This window comes from Lethenteron reissneri, chromosome 70 (assembly GCF_015708825.2).
Source record: "Lethenteron reissneri isolate LAM-NWPU_2019-01 chromosome 70, ASM1570882v1, whole genome shotgun sequence".
Lineage (NCBI taxonomy): Eukaryota > Metazoa > Chordata > Hyperoartia > Petromyzontiformes > Petromyzontidae > Lethenteron > Lethenteron reissneri.
The window spans coordinates 3,651,133-3,672,225 of NC_083848.1; the positions used below are offsets into that span (position 1 = coordinate 3,651,133).

The 21,093-nt window shown below is 53.7% G+C and overlaps 1 protein-coding gene across 1 annotated transcript in view; it reads left to right on the plus strand.

Moving 5' to 3' along the window:
- Positions 1–391: 391 nt before the first annotated feature.
- CFAP300 (cilia and flagella associated protein 300) overlaps positions 392–21,093 on the plus strand; it is a 22,123-nt gene continuing 1,421 nt past the window's right edge. Inside the window, exons 1-5 of the mRNA XM_061579897.1 lie at positions 392–901; positions 11,523–11,604; positions 13,508–13,580; positions 18,120–18,244; positions 18,805–18,846. Of these exons, the coding sequence (XP_061435881.1) occupies positions 879–901; positions 11,523–11,604; positions 13,508–13,580; positions 18,120–18,244; positions 18,805–18,846 (345 nt within the window). The 5' untranslated portion in view covers positions 392–878. The remainder of the gene's footprint in view (positions 902–11,522; positions 11,605–13,507; positions 13,581–18,119; positions 18,245–18,804; positions 18,847–21,093) is intronic.

Below are 21,093 nucleotides of genomic sequence, written 5' to 3' on the forward strand. Positions count from 1 at the left end.
GATTAGTTAAGTAAAAGAAGCTTCGACCCTTGATGGGGGCAGAAGATCGATCGACGTCAAAAACAAATCAACAACTGAGGCGGCGGTAAACGATTCACAGGTGAGGGCTGCGTGGAATCGATTTGGGAGGTTCAATAGACGCCGCATCGAAGAATCGATTCCGATCGACTCTTGCGATGGCTACGCGGGTGGACGAGGTGGAGGAGGTGGAGGTGGTGGAGGTGGTGGGCAAGGTGGTGGACAAGGTGGTGGAGGTGGAGGAGGTGGAGAAGGTGGTGGTGGCAGTGGTGGACGATGATGAGGTGGACCAGGTGGAGGTAGTGGTGGAGGAGGTGGACAAGGTGGTGGAGGAGGTGGACGAGGTGGACAAGGTGGACGAGGTGGAGGTGGACAAGCTGGTGGACGAGGTGGTGGAGGAGGAGGTGAACGAGGTGGTGGACGAGGTGGTGGACAAGGTGGATAAGGTGGTTGAGGAGGTGGTGGACAAGGTGGTGGTGGAGGAGGAGGTGGTGGACAAGGTGGTGGTGGAGGTGGTGGACAAGGTGGTGGACAAGGTGGACGTGGAGGAGGTGGTGGAGGAGGAGGTGGACGAGGTGGAGGTGGTGGACAAGGTGGAGGTGGGGGTAGACAAGGTGGTGGTGGAGGAGGTGGACAAGGTGGTGGAGGTAGTTTTGGACAAGGTGGACAAGGTGGTGGAGGTATTGGTGGACAAGGTGGAGGTGGACAAGCTGGTGGAGGTGGACAAGGTGGACAAGGTGGTGGAGGTAGTGGTGGACAAGGTGGACAAGGTGGACAAGGTGGTAGAGGTGGACAAGGTGGTGGAGCGAGCATCTCGCTTCAAGCCGTGCTCAGGGACGACTCTGCAGCTGTCGCCCGAGATGACTGAGAGCCTCGTGAAGTGGTGAGTCATTCACCTACACACACACACCTACACACACACCTACACACACACACCTACACACACACACCGACACACACACACCTACACACACACAGACCTACACACACACACCTACACACACACACACCTACACACACACACCTACACACACACACCGACACACACACCTACACACACCTACACACACACACACCTACACACACACACCTACACACACACACCGACACACACACCTACACACACACACCTACACACACACACACACCTACACACACACACACCTACACACACACACACCTACACACACACACCTACACACACACACACACCTACACACACACACACCTACACACACACACACCTACACACACACCTACACACACACACCTACACACACACACCTACACACACACACACCTACACACACACCTACACACACACACACACCTACATACACACATACAACAACAACAACCGCCATTCGCCACTAAGTGGCGGTGACGTCACCACGATGCTTGTGCCAGGCCAAGTGCACCTTGAGGCCACGTGAAGTGTCGAACGCCCGCTGGCAGGAGGTCACGGGGCAGACCCAGCAGGTGCCACGGGTCGACTGACCGAGATGACCGAGATGACTGGCTGATGCACCACCTGTGCCCCCTACTGTGCCAACTTGCTGTGCTTTAGCCACCCGGCGCTCCGCTCGTTGTTGTGAGCGTCGCTCCTCCGCCCTCCGTTGTTGTTGGAGGGCGACTGCCTCCAACTGCCCAGTAGCGTCCTTCACGAGCCTCCTCCACTGAGGCCGATCTTGACACCGCTGGTACCAGTCATCGGCAAGTCCACTCAGCTCCACGTCCTCCTGTACCACATCACTCCATCTCTTCTCCAGCCCGTGCCGCGCCCGTCTAGCCCCCTCGATCCGGCCGAACAAAAGCTGTTTAGGCATGCGGTGGCTGGGCATGCGGGCTACATGACCCAGCCAACGCAGCCTTGCCTGCCGGAGGAGCTCACTGATGGGACTTTGCCCAGATCTTTCAAGGATTTGTGAGCTCCTCACACAATCCAGCCTGGTTAAACCCAGGATGGATCGTAGGCAGGCCAGCCTAAATGTTTCCAACCGGCGAAGATGCTCCACCAGGGGGGTCCACGTCTCGCAAGCGTAGAGAAGGGAGGGAATGACCGTGGCCGAGAAGACCTGAAGCTTCGTGCGGAGCGACAGACCAGGTAGCTTCCACACAGCGTTACGCAACCGATGAAAAGATATTGCCGCTCGACTGATTCGGAGTGAGACCTCTGCTGATAAACTGGAGCCGGTCATAAGCACACTGCCCAGGTATGGGAAACTCTCCACTCTCTCCACAACTGCCCCATCACCGATTGGGAGTTGTGGGGGTGGAGTGTCCGATGGTACAAAATACCCAAGCAGGTGCTTAGTTTTGGTGGGGCTGATGGTAAGGCCCCACCTCTTAGTGGCACGCTCCAGTCTCAGCAGCAGCGTCTCCAACTCCTCTTCTGAATGAGCAGCTATTACCAAATCATCGGCATATATAACGTGGTTGACCAATAGGGAGCCATCCCTTGATCGCACCCGGGCGTCGATCAGCCTCCCATTATATCTGTACCAAATGGAAATTCCCCCGGTACAGCTATTGAAGGCTTCATGAACTACGCGGTCAAAATAGATGTTAAATAATGTGGGAGCCAGAGGACATCCCTGTCGCACCCCAAGGTGTACAGGGAAAGGCTCCGACTCCCGGCCATGTAGTTTTACCCGGGCCCGCTCACCATCATGAAGGTCCTTAATGATCGTGAGCAGAGGGTCAGGGACTCCGAAAGCACGAAGAACAACCCAGAGCCCAGTCCTACTGATGGTATCATAGGCCTTGACCAGGTCAATAAAGCAGAGATGTAGGTCTTTTTGGAATTCCCTACACCTCTGCTGTAGAAGACGGACAGAAAATATGGCATCTGTGCAGGACCGCCCTTTCCTGAAACCGCATTGGGGCTCCACAAGCCTCTCCTCAGCGTGCCTAGCAAGGCGATGTTGAATAATCCTTGCCAGGACCTTACCCGGCACACTGAGGAGTGAGATGCCCCTGTAGTTGTTACAGTCGGTACGGTCCCCCTTCTTAAAGAGGGGGACCACCAGGGCATCCTTCCAGTCCTGCGGAACCCGTCCAGTGGTCCAGACTGTTGTTATGATGTCATATAGGGCAGTCTGTGCACAAACGCCACCCTCCCTCAGCATTTCGCTTGGGAGATCATCTCTGCCCGGTGCCTTTCCTGGTCTCAGACTCCGGATCGCCCTCAGTACTTCCTCAACAGCTGGCACCTCAGCCAGCCACTCACAGGGGGTGACCTCTTCCAATATTTGAGGCACCGCAGCCTCAGCAGGGTTATCACCACTTTGTGCCATGATGTTTTCCTGGCTGAGAGAATTTCCCTCCCCCAGGACCTCACAGAAATGCTCAGCAAATCTGCAAACCTGTTCCTGGGGGTCGGAGATTGGATCACCGTTTTTTCCTCTAATGATGGTAATAGGTGTGGCGCTGCAGGTTACTTTTTTGATGGAGTTAAATAGTGATTTGTGATCACGGGCCACTGAGGCAGACTCCATCTCCTCAGCAACCCGCGACCACCACCCATCCTTACAGCGCCTTACGGCTCTCCGAACTTCCGAGCGAAGGCTGCGGTAAACCTCCTCATTCTCTGACGTGGGATGCTGTAGGCGATGAGAGTGGGCCTGTCGCTTTTTCTCAATTAACCTGAACACCTCCTCTGTCAGCCAGGGTTTCTGGGGAGGTGTGGACCACGTACCCAAAGCAGCCATTGCAGCTGCATGAGTCACAGTCTTAAACCTCGCCCATTTCCCCTCGACATCAGGTGGAGTGGGGGACGATGCCAACCCCAGCTGCAAGCGATGAAGAAATTCTCGCTTGCAACTTTCATCAGCTAACTGAGACCAGGCCACTTTTGGTTGGAATGGGATCCTGGGTGTACACCCACCACCGGAGTGGAAGAAAGGCAGGCGCATCTTACAGATGAATAGTCGATGGTCAGAGGACAGATCAGCTCCACGGTAGGTCCTGGTGTCAAGGACATGTGCTCGCATCCGCTGGTCCGTCACTATGTAGTCCAGCAGATGTTCTTGCTTGGACCCGGCATGTATCCATGATGTTGTGTGGATGCGCCGATGCCGGAAGAGCGTGTTGGTAATTACAAGCCCATGGGCTGCACAAAAATCTAGCAGCCTCCTACCGTTATTATTGAGCTGATCTGGCCCACGCCTTCCAATCACTCCAGACCAGGTGCCAGCATCATGACCAACTCGGGCATTGAAGTCACCCAACAAGATGACTCTGTCCCGAGTGGCCACTTTAGCCAGCACCTGTGACAGGAGGTCATAGAAAGTGTCTGACTCATCGGCTTTGCCTGCATCCCTCCACGGATGTTCGTCTTCGGTGGGGGCATAAGTAACCACGACCACCACTCCTCGCCTCTGGTTGATGGGAAGGCGAGCCCAAAGTATCCTGGGGCTTACAGCTTCCCACACCTCACCGCCACGCTCCCACGCCCCCTTCATTCTTTTGTTCAGAAGAAGAGCCACACCCTGTTGTTTGGCAGTCTCCTGCCCCGAGTAGAGGACTGTCCACCCCTCATGGTGGCAGGAGCCAGAACCGGTCCACCGGACCTTTTGAATGCCACAGAGATCCAGGCGGTACCGGTCCAGCTCCCGACAGAGGAGTGGCAGCCTCTCCTCCGCAGTGAGCGTTCGAACATTCCACGTGGCCATCCGCAATGGTTTTTTGTTGTTTCTGGAGGAGCCCCGAGGGTGAAAATTCAATTTCCTGGCTCCGCCAAATGGGGTTTGGCGAGGAGACGTCATAAAAGCCTGACCCCCCGGGGCCTCCGGCACAAGCTTATTTGTTACAGGTTTATGTTTAATTCGTGGTTTAGTGGTGGTTAATTGAAGGTGGAGGGGTTACCAGCCCCTCGCACCCGTCCAGAGCCCCCGTTTAGCCACTGTGGTGGTCACAGACGCCATGAGGGGAGAGGCCAATGGGCATTGGCCCTCCCCCCACAGCACTGCCCACGACACCTACACACACACCTACACACACACACCTACACACACACTATACACACCTACACACACACTACACACCTACACACACCTACACACACCTACACACACACACACACCTACACACCTACACACACCTACACACACCTACACACACACCTACACACACACACACCTACACACACACACACCTACACACACACCTACACACACCTACACACACACCTACACACACACACCTACACACACACACCTACACACACACACCTACACACACACACCTACACACACACACACCTACAAAGACAAAGATCCCCCGTATAGCCTGAACAGACTGTAGGGGCAAGTGCTGTTAGCGAGCACCTATGAAGGCCGGAACGGTACACGAGGGGGTGGGTGGCCAGCACCACGCCCGACCGCCTTTGTCTCCCTAGTGGCGATGTTTACACACTGCACCAGGTACTCATTTAAGGCTGAGTCGACCTAGGGGAGGCCCAGGACCGGTTCAGATAATCGTCACTGGTGTTAGCCGTGAGCGGGAATCGAACCCGGGTCGCCAGGTTCATAGCGCAGCGCGCTAACCGCTACACTACCGCTCCCCACACACACCTACACACACACCTACACACACACACACCTACACACACACCTACACACACCTACACACACACCTACACACACACCTACACACACACACCTACACACACACCTACACACACACACCTACACACACCTACACACACCTACACACACACACACCTACACACACCTACACACACCTACACACACACACCTACACACACACACCTACACACACACAACCTACACACACACCTACACACACCTACACACACACACACCTACACACACACCTACACACACATACCTACACACACACACACCTACACGCACACACCTACACGCACACACCTACACGCACACACCTACACGCACACACCTACGCACACACCTACACACACACACCTACACGCACACACCTACACGCACACACCTACACGCACACACCTACACGCACACACACACCTACACACACACCTACACACACTAACCTACACACACACACACACACCTACACACACCTACACACACACTTACACACACACACCTACACACACACCTACACACACCTACAAACACACACACCTACACACACCTACACACACCTACACACACACACACCTACACACACACACACACCTACACACACACACCTACACACACACATACACACCTACACACACACACACCTACACACACCTACACACACACACACACCTACACACACACACCTACACACACACACACACCTACACACACACACCTACACACACACACCTACACACACCTACACAGACACACACCTACACACACACCTACACACACACTTACACACACACACCTACACACACCTACACACACACACCTACACACACACACCTACACACACACACCTACACACACACACCTACACACCTACACACACACACCTACACACCCACACAACAACAACAACAACCGCCATTCGCCACTAAGTGGCGGTGACGTCACCACGATGCTTGTGCCAGGCCAAGTGCACCTTGAGGCCACGTGAAGTGTCGAAAGCCCGCTGGCAGGAGGTCACGGGGCAGACCCAGGTGCCACGGGTCGACTGACCGAGATGACCGAGATGACTGGCTGATGCACCAACTGTGCCCCCTACTGTGCCAACTTGCTGTGCTTTAGCCACCCGGCGCTCCGCTCGTTGTTGTGAGCGTCGCTCCTCCGCCCTCCGTTGTTGTTGGAGGGCGACTGCCTCCAACTGCCCAGTAGCGTCCTTCACGAGCCTCCTCCACTGAGGCCGATCTTGACACCGCTGGTACCAGTCATCGGCAAGTCCACTCAGCTCCACGTCCTCCTGTACCACATCACTCCATCTCTTCTCCAGCCCGTGCCGCGCCCGTCTAGCCCCCTCGATCCGGCCGAACAAAAGCTGTTTAGGCATGCGGTGGCTGGGCATGCGGGCTACATGACCCAGCCAACGCAGCCTTGCCTGCCGGAGGAGCTCACTGATGGGACTTTGCCCAGATCTTTCAAGGATTTGTGAGCTCCTCACACAATCCAGCCTGGTTAAACCCAGGATGGATCGTAGGCAGGCCAGCCTAAATGTTTCCAACCGGCGAAGATGCTCCACCAGGGGGGTCCACGTCTCGCAAGCGTAGAGAAGGGAGGGAATGACCGTGGCCGAGAAGACCTGAAGCTTCGTGCGGAGCGACAGACCAGGTAGCTTCCACACAGCGTTACGCAACCGATGAAAAGATATTGCCGCTCGACTGATTCGGAGTGAGACCTCTGCTGATAGACTGGAGCCGGTCATAAGCACACTGCCCAGGTATGGGAAACTCTCCACTCTCTCCACAACTGCCCCATCACCAATTGGGAGTTGTGGGGGTGGAGTGTCCGATGGTACAAAATACCCAGGCAGGTGCTTGGTTTTGGTGGGGCTGATGGTAAGGCCCCACCTCTTAGTGGCACGCTCCAGTCTCAGCAGCAGCGTCTCCAACTCCTCTTCTGAAGGAGCAGCTATTACCAAATCATCGGCATACATAACGTGGTTGACCCATAGGGAGCCATCCCTTGATCGCACCCGGGCGTCGATCATCCTCCCATTATATCTGTACCAAATGGAAATTCCCCCGGTACAGCTATTGAAGGCTTCACGAACTACGCAGTCGAAATATATGTTAAATAATGTGGGAGCCAGAGGACATCCCTGTCGCACCCCAAGGTGTACAGGGAAAGGCTCCGACTCCCGGCCACGTAGTTTTACCCGGGCCTGCTCACCATCATGAAGGTCCTTAATGATCGTGAGCAGAGGGTCACGGACACTGAAAGCACGAAGAACAACCCAGAGCCCAGGCCTACTGATGGCATCATCGGCCTTGACCAGGTCAATTAAGCAGAGATGTAGGTCTTTTTGGAATTCCCTACACCTCTGCTGTAGCAGACGGACAGAAAATATGGCATCTGTGCAGGACCGCCCTTTCCTGAAACCGCATTGGGGTTCCGCAAGCCTCTCCTCAGCGTGCCTAGCAAGGCGATGTTGAATAATCCTTGCCAGGACCTTTCCCGGCACACTGAGGAGTGGGATGCCCCTGTAGTTGTTACAGTCTGTGCGGTCCCCCTTCTTAAAGAGGGGGACCACCAGGGCAACCTTCCAATCCTGCGGTACCCGTCCAGCGGTCCAGACTGTTGTTATGATGTCATGTAGGGCAATCTGTGCCCATGCCTTCCAATCACTCCAGACCAGGTGCCAGCATCATGACCAACTCTGGCATTGAAGTCACCCAACAAGATGACTCTGTCCCGAGTGGCCACTTTAGCCAGCACCTGTGACAGGAGGTCATAGAAAGTGTCTGACTCATCAGCTTTGCCTGCATCCCTCCATGGATGTTCGTCTTCGGTGGGGGCATAAGTAACCACGACCACCACTCCTCGCCTCTGGTTGATGGGAAGGCGAGCCCAAAGTATCCTGGGGCTTACAGCTTCCCACACCTCACCGCCACGCTCCCACGCCCCCTTCATTCTTTTGTTCAGAAGAAGAGCCACACCCTGTTGTTTGGCAGTCTCCTGCCCCGAGTAGAGGATTGTCCACCCCTCATGGTGGCAGGAGCCAGAACCGGTCCACCGGACCTCCTGAATGCCACAGAGATCCAGGCGGTACCGGTCCAGCTCCCGACAGAGGAGTGGCAGCCTCTCCTCTGCAGTGAGCGTTCGAACATTCTACGTGGCCATCCGTAATGGCTTTTCGTTGTTTCTGGAGGAGCCCCGAGGGTGAAGATTCAATATCCTGGCTCCGCCAATTGGGGTTTGGCCAGGAGACGTCATAGACGCCTGTCCCCCCGGGGCCTCCGGCACAAGCTAATTAGTTACAGGTTTATGTTTAATTCGTAGTTTCGTGGTACTGAATTGAAGGTGAAGGGGTTACCAGCCCCTCGCACCCATCCAGAGCCCCCGTTTAGCCACTGTGGTGGTCACAGACGCCATGAGGGGAGAGGCCAATGAGGCATTGGGCCTCCCCCCACAGCACTGCCCACGACAGTGTACACAAACAGCTACACACACACACCTACACACACACACACCTACACACACATCTACACACACACACCTACACGTACATCTACATCTGCAGAACCAGCGACATCTACATACACAGAAGGTGAAGAACCAGTGACATCTATAGAACATGAAGAACCAGTGGCATCTACATATACGGAACGTAAAGAACCAGTGGCATCTACAGAATGTGAAGAACCAGTGGCATCTACATCTGTAGAACGTGAAGAACCAGTGGCATCTACATCTACAGAACATGAAGAACCAGTGGCATCTACATCTACAGAACATGAAGAACCAGTGGCATCTACAGAATGTGAAGAACCAGTGACATCTACATCTGCAGAACGTGAAGAACCAGTGGCATCTACATCTACAGAACGTGAAGAACCAGTGGCATCTGCATCTACAGAACATGAAGAACCAGTGGCATCTATATCTACAAAACGTGAAGAACCAGTGGCATCTACATCTGCAGAACGTGAAGAACCTGTGGCATCTACATCTACAGAATGTGAAGAACCAGTGGCATCTGCATCTACAGAACATGAAGAACCAGTGGCATCTACATCTACAAAACGTGAAGAACCAGTGGCATCTACAGAATGTGAAGAACCAGTGGCATCTACATCTGCAGAACGTGAAGAACCAGTGGCATCTACATCTACAGAACGTGAAGAACCAGTGGCATCTGCATCTACAGAACATGAAGAACCAGTGGCATCTATATCTACAAAACGTGAAGAACCAGTGGCATCTACATCTGCAGAACGTGAAGAACCTGTGGCATCTACATCTACAGAATGTGAAGAACCAGTGGCATCTGCATCTACAGAACATGAAGAACCAGTGGCATCTATATCTACAAAACGTGAAGAACCAGTGGCATCTACATCTGCAGAACGTGAAGAACCTGTGGCATCTACATCTACAGAACGTGAAGAACCAGTGGCATCTGCATCTACAGAACATGAAGAACCAGTGGCATCTACATCTACAAAACGTGAAGAACCAGTGGCATCTACATCTCTGGAACGTGAAGAACCAGTGGCATCTATATCTACGGAACATTACGAACCAGTGGCATCTACATCTTCAGAACATGAAGAACCAATGGCATCTACATCTGTAGAACGTGAAGAACCAATGGCATCTACATCTGTAGAACGTGAAGAACCAGTGGCATCTACATCTGTAGAACATGAAGAACCAGTGACATCTACATCTGTAGAACATGAAGAACCAGTGGCATCTACATCTGTAGAACGTGAAGAACCAATGGCATCTACATCTTCAGAACATGAAGAACCAGTGGCATTTACATCTGCAGAACATGAAGAACCAGTGGCATCTACATCTGCAGAACATGAAGGACCAGTGGCATCTACATCTGCAGAATGTGAAGAACCAGTGGCATCTACATCTACCAGGCGATTGTACAACCTTTAAAGCCATTCCCCGTGTTTAGTGTACAGATGTAGATGCAGCTGGTTAAGAAAAAAACGCCACTTTTTTCAAATTTTCTTGCTGTGGTTTTCACACCTGATGATGATTGCTGCTTGTGTTGCAGTCGAAACGTCGTGAGAATCTTATTGTTTCATATATTTATTATTTTTCGATTTTAAAGCTTTCGTGACTGCAGGGATTCATCTTCTTGGTTCTTTTGGTAAAGTCACGTAGAAGGGAAATAATAAAAATCAAACATAATAAAATACAATTCTCACGACGTTACGGCCACAACGCAAGCAGCCGTCCTCAGGTGAAGAACAGGTCTGTCGCAAATACAGCGTCTGATTGAGCACCACCAAGCTTGGCAGCGTATATTTAAGCTGGGTTGGATGGGGAAGGGTGCTTTGACAAATACATTTGCATTTCAAGAGGAATTTTGCATATTTATGGGCAATGCAGATATGGGATTAGTCACTACTTGTGGAATGTGTAGGAGGTGGGTGGGGGGGGGGGTTCAAAGTCATATTCTGCCCGTGCATTATGCAGGATTAGCAGCATCAAAGGGAGGGAGTAGGGTTAGCAGTAATGGAGGGAAGGTAACTTATTTGACGTGTGTGTATCAAGATAGTTTATTGGTTCGTTCGGTAAAGTCACGTAGCAGGGAAACAATCAAATAAAAAATAAAATCAAAATTAAAAAAATTCTCACGACGTTTCGACTGCAACACAAGCAAGCGTCACCAGATCTGAGAAAATGTCGTGCTTGTCACACCTGATGATGATTGCTTGTGTTGCAGTCGAAACGTCGTGAGAATTGTATCGTTTTATATTTATTATTATTTTATTGTTTCCCTTTTACGTGACTTTACCTAAAGAACCAAGAATATGTATCCCTGCAGTCGCGAAACTTCAAATCAAACTTTAGTTTGAGTCCCTGTTGCATTACTCAACATCACCCCACCCCGTTTGCGCGAAGGTCCATGTACGGACGCCTCGTCATCCAGGCCTTCAGCTTCGATCAGCCCTTCCAGCCCCATCTGAAGGACTCCTTCGTGCTGGTGAGGCTCTCTCATGGGGAGTGTGGAGGGGTGGAGGTGAAGCGGCAGTAGGAGACACGCAGATGGAGACGTTGACTACATCGCCTGGTGGACAGGAGGTCGTGGGTTCGATCTTGACCCTGACGATGTCTGAGTGGTGAGATGTTGACTACCTCGCGTGGTGGACAGGAGGTCGTGGGTTCTACCCCGATCCTCACGATGCCTGCTGCTGCTGTAGATGTGGAGTCTGAGTGTCTCTCTCTCTCATCATCATCACGGTGGCTATGAGATGTTGACTACCTCGCCTGGTGCACAGGAGGTCGTGGGTTCGATCCCGACCCTGACGATGTCTGAGTGAGTGGGTGAGATGTTGACTACCTCGCCTGGTGTGCAGGAGGTCGTGGGTTCGATCTTGACCCTGACGATGTCTGGGTGAGTGGGTGAGATGTTGACTACCTCGCCTGGTGTACAGGAGGTCGTGGGTTCGATCCCGACTCCTGACAATGTCTGAGTGAGTGGGTGAGATGTTAACTACCTCGCTTGGTACACAGGAGGTCGTGGGTTCGATCTTGACCCTGACAATGTCTGATTGAGTGGGTGAGATGTTGACTATCTCGCCTGGTGTGCAGGAGGTCGTGGGTTTGATCTTTACCCTGACGATGCCTGAGTGAGTGGTGAGACGTTGACTACCTCGCCTGGTGGACAGGAGGTCGTGGATTCGATCTTGACCCTGACGATGTCTGAGTGGGTGAGATGTTGACTACCTCGCCTGGTGTACAGGAGGTCGTGGGTTCGATCTTGACCCTGACGATGTCTGAGTGAGTGGGTGAGACGTTGACTACCTCGCCTGGTGCACAGGAGGTTGTGGGTTCGATCTTGACCCTGACGATGTCTGAGTGGGTGGGTGAGACGTTGACTACCTCGCCTGGTGCACAGGAGGTCGTGGGTTCGATCTTGACCCTGGCGATGACTGAGTGAGTGGGTGAGATGTTGACTACCTCGCCTGGTGTACAGGAGGTCGTGGGTTCGATCCCGACTCCTGACAATGTCTGAGTGAGTGGGTGAGATGTTAACTACCTCGCTTGGTGCACAGGAGGTCGTGGGTTCGATCTTGACCCTGACGATGTCTGATTGAGTGGTGAGATGTTGACTACCTCGCCTGGTGTACAGGAGGTCGTGGGTTCGATCTTGACCCTGACGATGTCTGAGTGGGTGGGTGAGATGTTGACTACCTCGCCTGGTGTACAGGAGGTCGTGGATTTGATCTTGACCCTGACGATGTTTGAGTGAGTGGGTGAGATGTTGGCTACCTCGCCTGGTGTACAGGAGGTCGTGGGTTCGATCCCGACCCTGACGATGTCTGAGTGAGTGGGTGAGATGTTGACTACCTCGCCTGGTGTACAGGAGGTCGTGGATTTGATCTTGACCCTGACGATGTTTGAGTGAGTGGGTGAGACGTTGACTACCTCGCCTGGTGGATAGAGACGCACAGACTCGCATATAGACCCACAGACTGCCACCACCACCACCAGCACCTCCACCACAACTATCACCACCACTTCCACCATCAACACCACCACCACAACCACCACAACCACTACCACCACCATCACCACCACCACTACCACCACCACCACTACCACCACTACCACGACCACCACCACTACTACCACCACCACTACCAACACCACCACTACCACCACTACCACCACCACTACCACCACCACCACTACTACCACCACCACTACCCTGCTACCACCACTACCACCACCACCACCACCCCTACCACCACCACTACCACCACCACCACTACCACTACCCCCAATCTCCCCACCACCACCAATACCACCACTACCACCACCACTACCACCACCACTACCACTACCACCACCACCACCACCTCTGTCACGTGATCTGTGTCCAGGACTTCCTCAGGGACCCAGCGGTGGCAGCCAATCTCATCGTCGTCCCTCCCAGAGGGGCCTGGACCAGTCTGGGTGAGCACTCACTCACCACTCACCACTCACTCACCACTCACTCACTCACTCACCACTCACCCACTCACTCACCACTCACCACTCACTCACCACTCACTCACTCACTCACCACTCACCCACTCACTCACTCACCACTCACTCACTCACTCACCACTCACTCACCACTCACTCACTCACTCACCACTCACCCACTCACCCACTCACTCACTCACCACTCACTCACTCACCACTCACCCACTCACTCACTCACTCACCACTCACTCACTCACTCACCACTCACCCACTCACTCACTCACTCACCACTCACTCACTCACTCACCACTCACTCACTCACTCACCACTCACCCACTCACTCACTCACTCACCCACTCACTCACTCACCACTCACCTCACTCACCCACTCACTCACCACTCACCCACCACTCACCCACTCACCACTCACTCACCCACTCACTCACTCACTCACTCACCCACTCACCACTCACTCACCACTCACTCACCACTCACTCACACACTCACCACTCACTCACTCACTCACCACTCACTCACCACTCACTCACTCACACACTCACCACTCACTCACCACTCACTCACCACTCACTCACTCACCACTCACTCACCACTCACTCACCACTCACTCACCACACAGACTCACTCACCACACAGATTCACTCACCACTCACTCACTCACCACTCACTCACTCACCACTCACTCACCACTCACCACACACTCACTCACCACTCACTCACCACTCACCACACAGAGACACCCATAGACCCACCACACAGACTCACCACACAAAGACCCATATACTCACCACACAGAGAGACCCATAGACTCACCACACAGACTCACCACACAGAGAGACCCATAGACTCACCACACAGAGACACCCTTAGACTCACCACATAGACTCACCACACAGACTCACCACACAGAGAGACCCATAGACTCACCACACAGACTCACCACACAGACTCACTACACAGAGAGACCCATAGACTCACCACACAGACTCACCACACAGACTCACCACACAGATTCACTACACAGACTCACCACACAGAGACACCCATAGACTCACCACACAGACTCACCACACAGAGACACCCTTAGACTCACCACACAGACTCACCACACAGAGACACCCTTAGACTCACCACATAGACTCACCACACAGACTCACCACACAGAGAGACCCATAGACTCACCACACAGACTCACCACACAGACTCACTACACAGAGAGACCCATAGACTCACCACACAGACTCACCACACAGACTCACCACACAGATTCACTACACAGACTCACCACACAGAGACACCCATAGACTCACCACACAGACTCACCACACAGAGACACCCTTAGACTCACCACACAGACTCACCACACAGAGAGACCCATAGACTCACCACACAGACTCACCACACAGACTCACCACACAGACTCACTACACAGAGAGACCCATAGACTCACCACACAGACTCACCACACAGACTAACCACACAGACTCACTACACAGACTCACTACACAGAGAGACCCATAGACTCACCACACAGACTCACCACACAGACTCACTACACAGACTCACTACACAGAGAGACCCATAGACTCACCACACAGACTCACCACACAGACTCACTACACAGACTCACTACACAGAGAGACCCATAGACTCACCACACAGACTAACCACACAGACTCACTACACAGACTCACCACACAGAGACACCCATAGACTCACCACACAGACTCACCACACAGAGACACCCTTAGACTCACCACACAGACTCACCACACAGAGAGACCCATAGACTCACCACACAAACTCACCACACAGACTCACCACACAGACTAACCACACAGACTCACTACACAGACTCACCACACAGAGACACCCATAGACTCACCACACAGACTCACCACACAGAGACACCCTTAGACTCACTACACAGACTCACCACACAGAGAGACCCATAGACTCACCACACAGACTCACCACACAGACTCACCACACAGACTCACTACACAGACTCACTACACAGAGACACCAGCTGGGTGAGAAATCGGCCAACAGCGTGCGTGTTTCTGTGTGTCTCTGTGTGTCTCTGTCTGTGCGTGTCTCTGCGTGTCTCTGTGTGTCTCTGTCTGTGCGTGTCTCTGCGTGTCTCTGTGTGTCTCTGTTTGTGCGTGTCTCTGTGTGTCTCTGTGTGCGTGTCTCTGTGTGCGTGTCTCTGTGCGTGTCTCTGCGTGTCTCTGTGTGTCTCTGTCTGTGCGTTTCTCTGTTTGTGCGTGTCTCTGTGTGTCTCTGTGTGTCTCTGTCTGTGTGTGTCTCTGTGTGTCTCTGTGTGCGTGTCTCTGTGCGTGTCTCTGCGTGTCTCTGCGTGTCTCTGTCTGTGCGTGTCTCTGAGTGTCTCTGTGTGTGTCTTTGTGTGTGTCTCTATGTGTTTCTGTCTGTTCGTGTCTCTCTGTGTCTCAGTGTGTCTCTGTGTGTGTCTCTGTGTCTCTGTGTGTGTGTCTCTGTGTATCTCTGTCTGTGCGTGTCTCTGTGTGTCTCTGTCTGTGTGTCTCTGTCTGTGCGTGTCTCTGTGTGTCTGTGTGTGTGTCTCTGTGTGTGTGTCTCTGTGTGTGTCTGCGTGTCTCTGTGTGTCTCTGTGTGTGCGTGTCTGTGTGTGTCTCTGTGTGTGTCTCTGTCAGTGTGTGTCTCTGTCTGTGTGTGTCTCTGTGTGTGTCTCTGTGCGTGTCTCTGTGTTTACGTGTCTCTGCGTGTGCGTGTCTCTGCGTGTGCATGCCCCGTGCACAGCGTGTCTGTGTGTGTCTCTATCTGTGTGTGTCTCTGTGTGTGTCTCTGTGCGTGTCTCTGTGTTTACGTGTCTCTGCGTGTGCGTGTCTCTGCGTGTGCATGCCCCGTGCACAGCGTGTCTGTGTGTGTCTCTATCTGTGTGTGTCTCTGTGTGTGTCTCTGTGCGTGTCTCTGTGTTTACGTGTCTCTGCGTGTGCGTGTCTCTGCGTGTGCATGCCCCGTGCACAGCGTGTCTGTGTGTGTCTCTATCTGTGTGTGTCTCTGTCGGTGCGTGTCTCTATCTGTGTGTGTCTCTGTGTTTATGTGTCTCTCTCTCTGTGCGTGTCTCTATCTGTGTGTGTCTCTGTGTTTTTGTGTCTCTCTCTGTGCGTGTCTCTGTGTTTACGTGTCTCTGTGTGCGCGTGTCTCTGCGTGTGCAGGCCCCGTGCACAGTGTGTCTGTGCGTGTCTCTGTGTGTGTCTCTGTGTTAACGTGTCTCTGCGTGTGTCTCTGTGTGTCTCTGTGCGTGTCTCTGTGTGTCTCTGTGTGTGTCTCTGTGTGTGTCTCTGTGTGTGTCTCTGTGCATGTCTCTGTGTGTGTCTCTGTGTTCACGTGTCTCTGTGTGTGTCTCTGTGCGTGTCTCTGTGCGTGTCTCTGTGCGTATCTCTGTGCGTATCTCTGTGTGTCTCTGTGTGTCTCTGTGTGTGTCTCTGTGTGTCTCACTGTGTGTCTCACTGTGTGTCTCACTGTGTGTGTCTCTGTGTGTGTCTCTGTGTGTGTCTCTGTGTGTCTGTGTGTGTCTCTGTGCGTGTCTCTGTGTGTGTCTCTGTGCGTGTCTCTGTGCGTGTCTCTGTGGGTGTCTCTGTGTGTGTCTCTGTGTTAACGTGTCTCTGTGCGTGTCTCTGTGTGTGTCTCTGTGTGCGCGTGTCTCTGTGTGTGTCTCTGTGTGTGTCTCTGCGCGTGTCTCTGTGTGTGTCTCTGTGTTAACGTGTCTCTGTGCGTGTCTCTGTGTGTGTCTCTGTGTGCGCGTGTCTCTGTGTGTGTCTCTGTGTGTGTCTCTGTGTGTGTCTCTGTGTGTGTCTCTGTGTGTGTCTCTATCTGTCTGCGCGTGTCTCTGCGTGTGCAGGCCCTGTACACGGCGTGTCTGTGCGCCCCGTGCGCTGCTCCCAGCTCTCTGTGTGTGTCTCTGTGTGTGTCTCTGTGTGTGTCTCTATCTCTGTGTGTGTGTCTCTGACTGTGCGTGTCTCTGTGTGTGTGTCTCTGTGTGTGTCTCTGTGTGTGTCTCTATCTCTGTGTGTGTCTCTGTGTGTGTCTCTATCTGTGCGTGTCTCTGCGTGTGCAGGCCCCGTACACAGCGTGTCTGTGCGCCCCATGCACTGCTCCCAGCTCTCTGTGTGTGTCTCTGTGTGTGTCTCTATCTGTGTCTGTGTCTCTCTGTGTGTGTGTGTCTCTGCGTGTGCAGGCCCCGTGCACGGCGTGTCTGTGCGCCCCGTGCGCTGCTCCCAGCTCTCTGTGTGTGTCTCTATCTGTGTGTGTGTGTCTCTGTGTGTGTCTCTGCGTGTCTCTGCGTGTGCAGGCCCCGTGCACGGCGTGTCTGTGCGCCCCGTGCGCTGCTCCCAGCTCTCTGTGTGTGTCTCTGTGTGTGTCTCTATCTGTGTGTGTGTGTCTCTGACTGTGCGTGTCTCTATCTGTGTGTGTGTGTCTCTGTGTGTGTGTGTGTCTCTGTGTGTGCGCGTGTCTCTGCGTGTGCAGGCCCCGTGCACGGCGTGTCTGTGCGCCCCGTGCGCTGCTCCCAGCTCTCTGTGTCCTTCTTCGACCGTCTCGCGGCCTGCGGCGTCACTCGTCCCGGCGGCCGCATCGTCGGGCGGCGCCAGCAGGTGCGACGCGGCCTCCTCTCTGTGTCTCTATCTGTGCGTGTCTCTGTGTCTCTGTGTTTACGTGTCTCTGTGTGTGTGTGTCTCTGTGTGTGCGTGTCTCTGTGTGTGTGTGTCTCTGTGTTTACGTGTCTCTGTGTGTGTGTGTCTCTGTGTGTGTGTGTCTCTGTGTGTGTGTGTCTCTGTGTGTGTGTGTCTCTGTGTGTGTGTGTCTCTGTGTGTGCGTGTCTCTGTGTGTGTGTGTCTCTGTGTGTGTGTGTCTCTGTGTGTGTCTCTGTGTTTACGTGTCTCTGTCTGTGCGTGTCTCTGTGTGTGTGTGTCTCTGTGTTTACGTGTCTCTATCTGTGCGTGTCTCTGTGTGTGTGTGTCTCTGTGTTTACGTGTCTCTATCTGTGCGTGTCTCTGTGTGTGTGTGTCTCTGTGTTTATGTGTCTCTATCTGTGCGTGTCTCTGTGTGTGTGTGTCTCTGTGTTTACGTGTCTCTATCTGTGCGTGTCTCTGTGTGTGTGTGTCTCTGTGTTTACGTGTCTCTATCTGTGCGTGTCTCTGTGTGTGTGCCCCAGCAGGTGCGACGCGGCTTCCTCATCGACGACGAGCTGCGCAAGGTGGGCACAAGCCTCTCACTCACACGGTCTTACGTACAGGTGGTGGTGTTCGTAAGTAGAGGTGGTGGTGTTCGTAAGTGGGGGTGGTGGTGTTCGTAAGTGGGGGTGGTGGTGTTCGTAAGTGGGAGTGGTGTTCGTAAGTGGGGGTGTGGTGTTCGTAAGTGGGGGTGGTGGTGTCGTAAGTGGGGGTGGTGGTGTTCGTAAGTGGGGGTGGTGGTGTTCGTAAGTGGGGGTGGTGTTCGTAAGTGGGGGTGGTGTTCGTAAGTGGGGGTGGTGGTGTTCGTAAGTGGGGGTGGTGTTCGTAAGTGGGGGGTGGTGTTCGTAAGTGGGGGTGGGTGGTGTTCGTAAGTGGGGGTGGTGTTCGTAAGTGGGGGTGGTGGTGTTCGTAAGTGGGGGTGGTGGTGTTCGTAAGTGGGGGTGGTGGTGTTCGTAAGTGGGGGTGGTGGTGTTCGTAAGTGGGGGTGGTGGGTGTTCGTAAGTGGGGGTGGTGGTGTTCGTAAGTGGGGGTGGTGTTCGTAAGTGGGGGTGGTGGTGTTCGTAAGTGGGGGTGGTGTTCGTAAGTGGGGGTGGTGTTCGTAAGTGGGGGTGGTGTTCGTAAGTGGGGGTGGTGTTCGTAAGTGGGGGATGGTGTTCGTAAGTGGGGGTGGTGTTCGTAAGTGGGGGTGGTGTTCGTAAGTGGGGGTGGTGGTCGTAAGTGGGGGTGGTGGTGTTCGTAAGTGGGGGTGGTGGTGTTCGTAAGTGGGGGTGGTGGTGTTCGGAAGTGGGGGTGGTGGTGTTCGTAAGTGGGGGTGTGGTGTTCGTAAGTGGGGGTGGTGGTGTTCGTAAGTGGGGTGGTGGTGTTCGTAAGTGGGGGTGGTGTTCGTAAGTGGGGGTGGTGTTCGTAAGTGGGGGTGGTTGTGTTCGTAAGTGGGGGTGGTGTTCGTAAGTGGGGGTGGTGTTCGTAAGTGGGGTGGTGTTCGTAAGTGGGGGTGGTGTTCGTAAGTGGGGGTGGTGTTCGTAAGTGTGGGTGGTGTTCGTAAGTGGGGGTGGTGTTCGTAAGTGGGGGTGGTGTTCGTAAGTGGGGGTGGTGGTGTTCGTAAGTGGGGGTGGTGTTCGTAAGTGGGGTGGTGTTCGTAAGTGGGGGTGGTGTTCGTAAGTGGGGGTGGTGTTCGTAAGTGGGGGTGGTGTTCGTAAGTGGGGGTTGTGGTGTTCGTAAGTGTGGTGGTGTTCGTAAGTGTGGTGGTGTTCGTAAGTGGGGGTGGTGTTCGTAAGTGTGGTAGTGTTCGTAAGTGGGAGTGGTGGTGTTCGTAAGTGGGGGTGGTGTTTCGATTTAAAGCTTCTTTCGTGACTGCAGGGATTCATCTTCTTGGTTCTTTCGGTAAAGTCACGTAGAAGGGAAATAATAAAATTATAAAAATAAAACACAATAAAATAAAATTCTCACGACGTTTCGGCCACAACGCAAGCAGCCGTCCTCAGGTGAAGAACAGGTCTGTCGGATAGACAGCGTCTGAATGAGCACCACCAGGCTTGGCAGCGTATATACTTAAATATATACTTAAATATCCGCTGCCAAGCTTGGTGGTGTTCAGAAGAACAGGTCTGTCGGAAAGACAGCGTCCGACAGACCTGTTCTTCACCTGAGGACGGCTGCTTGCGTTTGTGGCCGAAACGTCGTGAGAATTTTATTTTATTGTGTTTTATTTTTATAATTTTATTATTTCCCTTCTACGTGACTTTACCGAAAGAACCAAGAAGATAGAGGACTACCTCTATTGTAATGATGTTCGTAAGTGTGGGTGGTGTTCGCCACCACCACCGCCGCCACCACCACCGCCATCACCACCACCACCACCGCCACGGCCACCACCGCCACCACCACCACCTCCACCAGCACCTCCACCACCACCACCACCACCCCCACCACCACCACCACCACCACCACCTCCACCACCACCTCCACCATCACCACCCCACCACCACCATCACCACCACCACCACCACCTCCACCACCACCACCTCCACCACCACCACCTCCACCCCCATCACCCCCACCACCACCACCGCCACCACCACCACCCCCGCCATCACCACCACCACCTCCACCACCACCACCTCCACCACCACCACCCTCCACCCCCATCACCCCCCACCGCCACCACCATCACCACCACCATCACCGCCACCACCACCATCACCACCGCCACCACCACCACCCCCGCCATCACCACCACCACCTCCACCACCACCACCTCCACCACCACCACC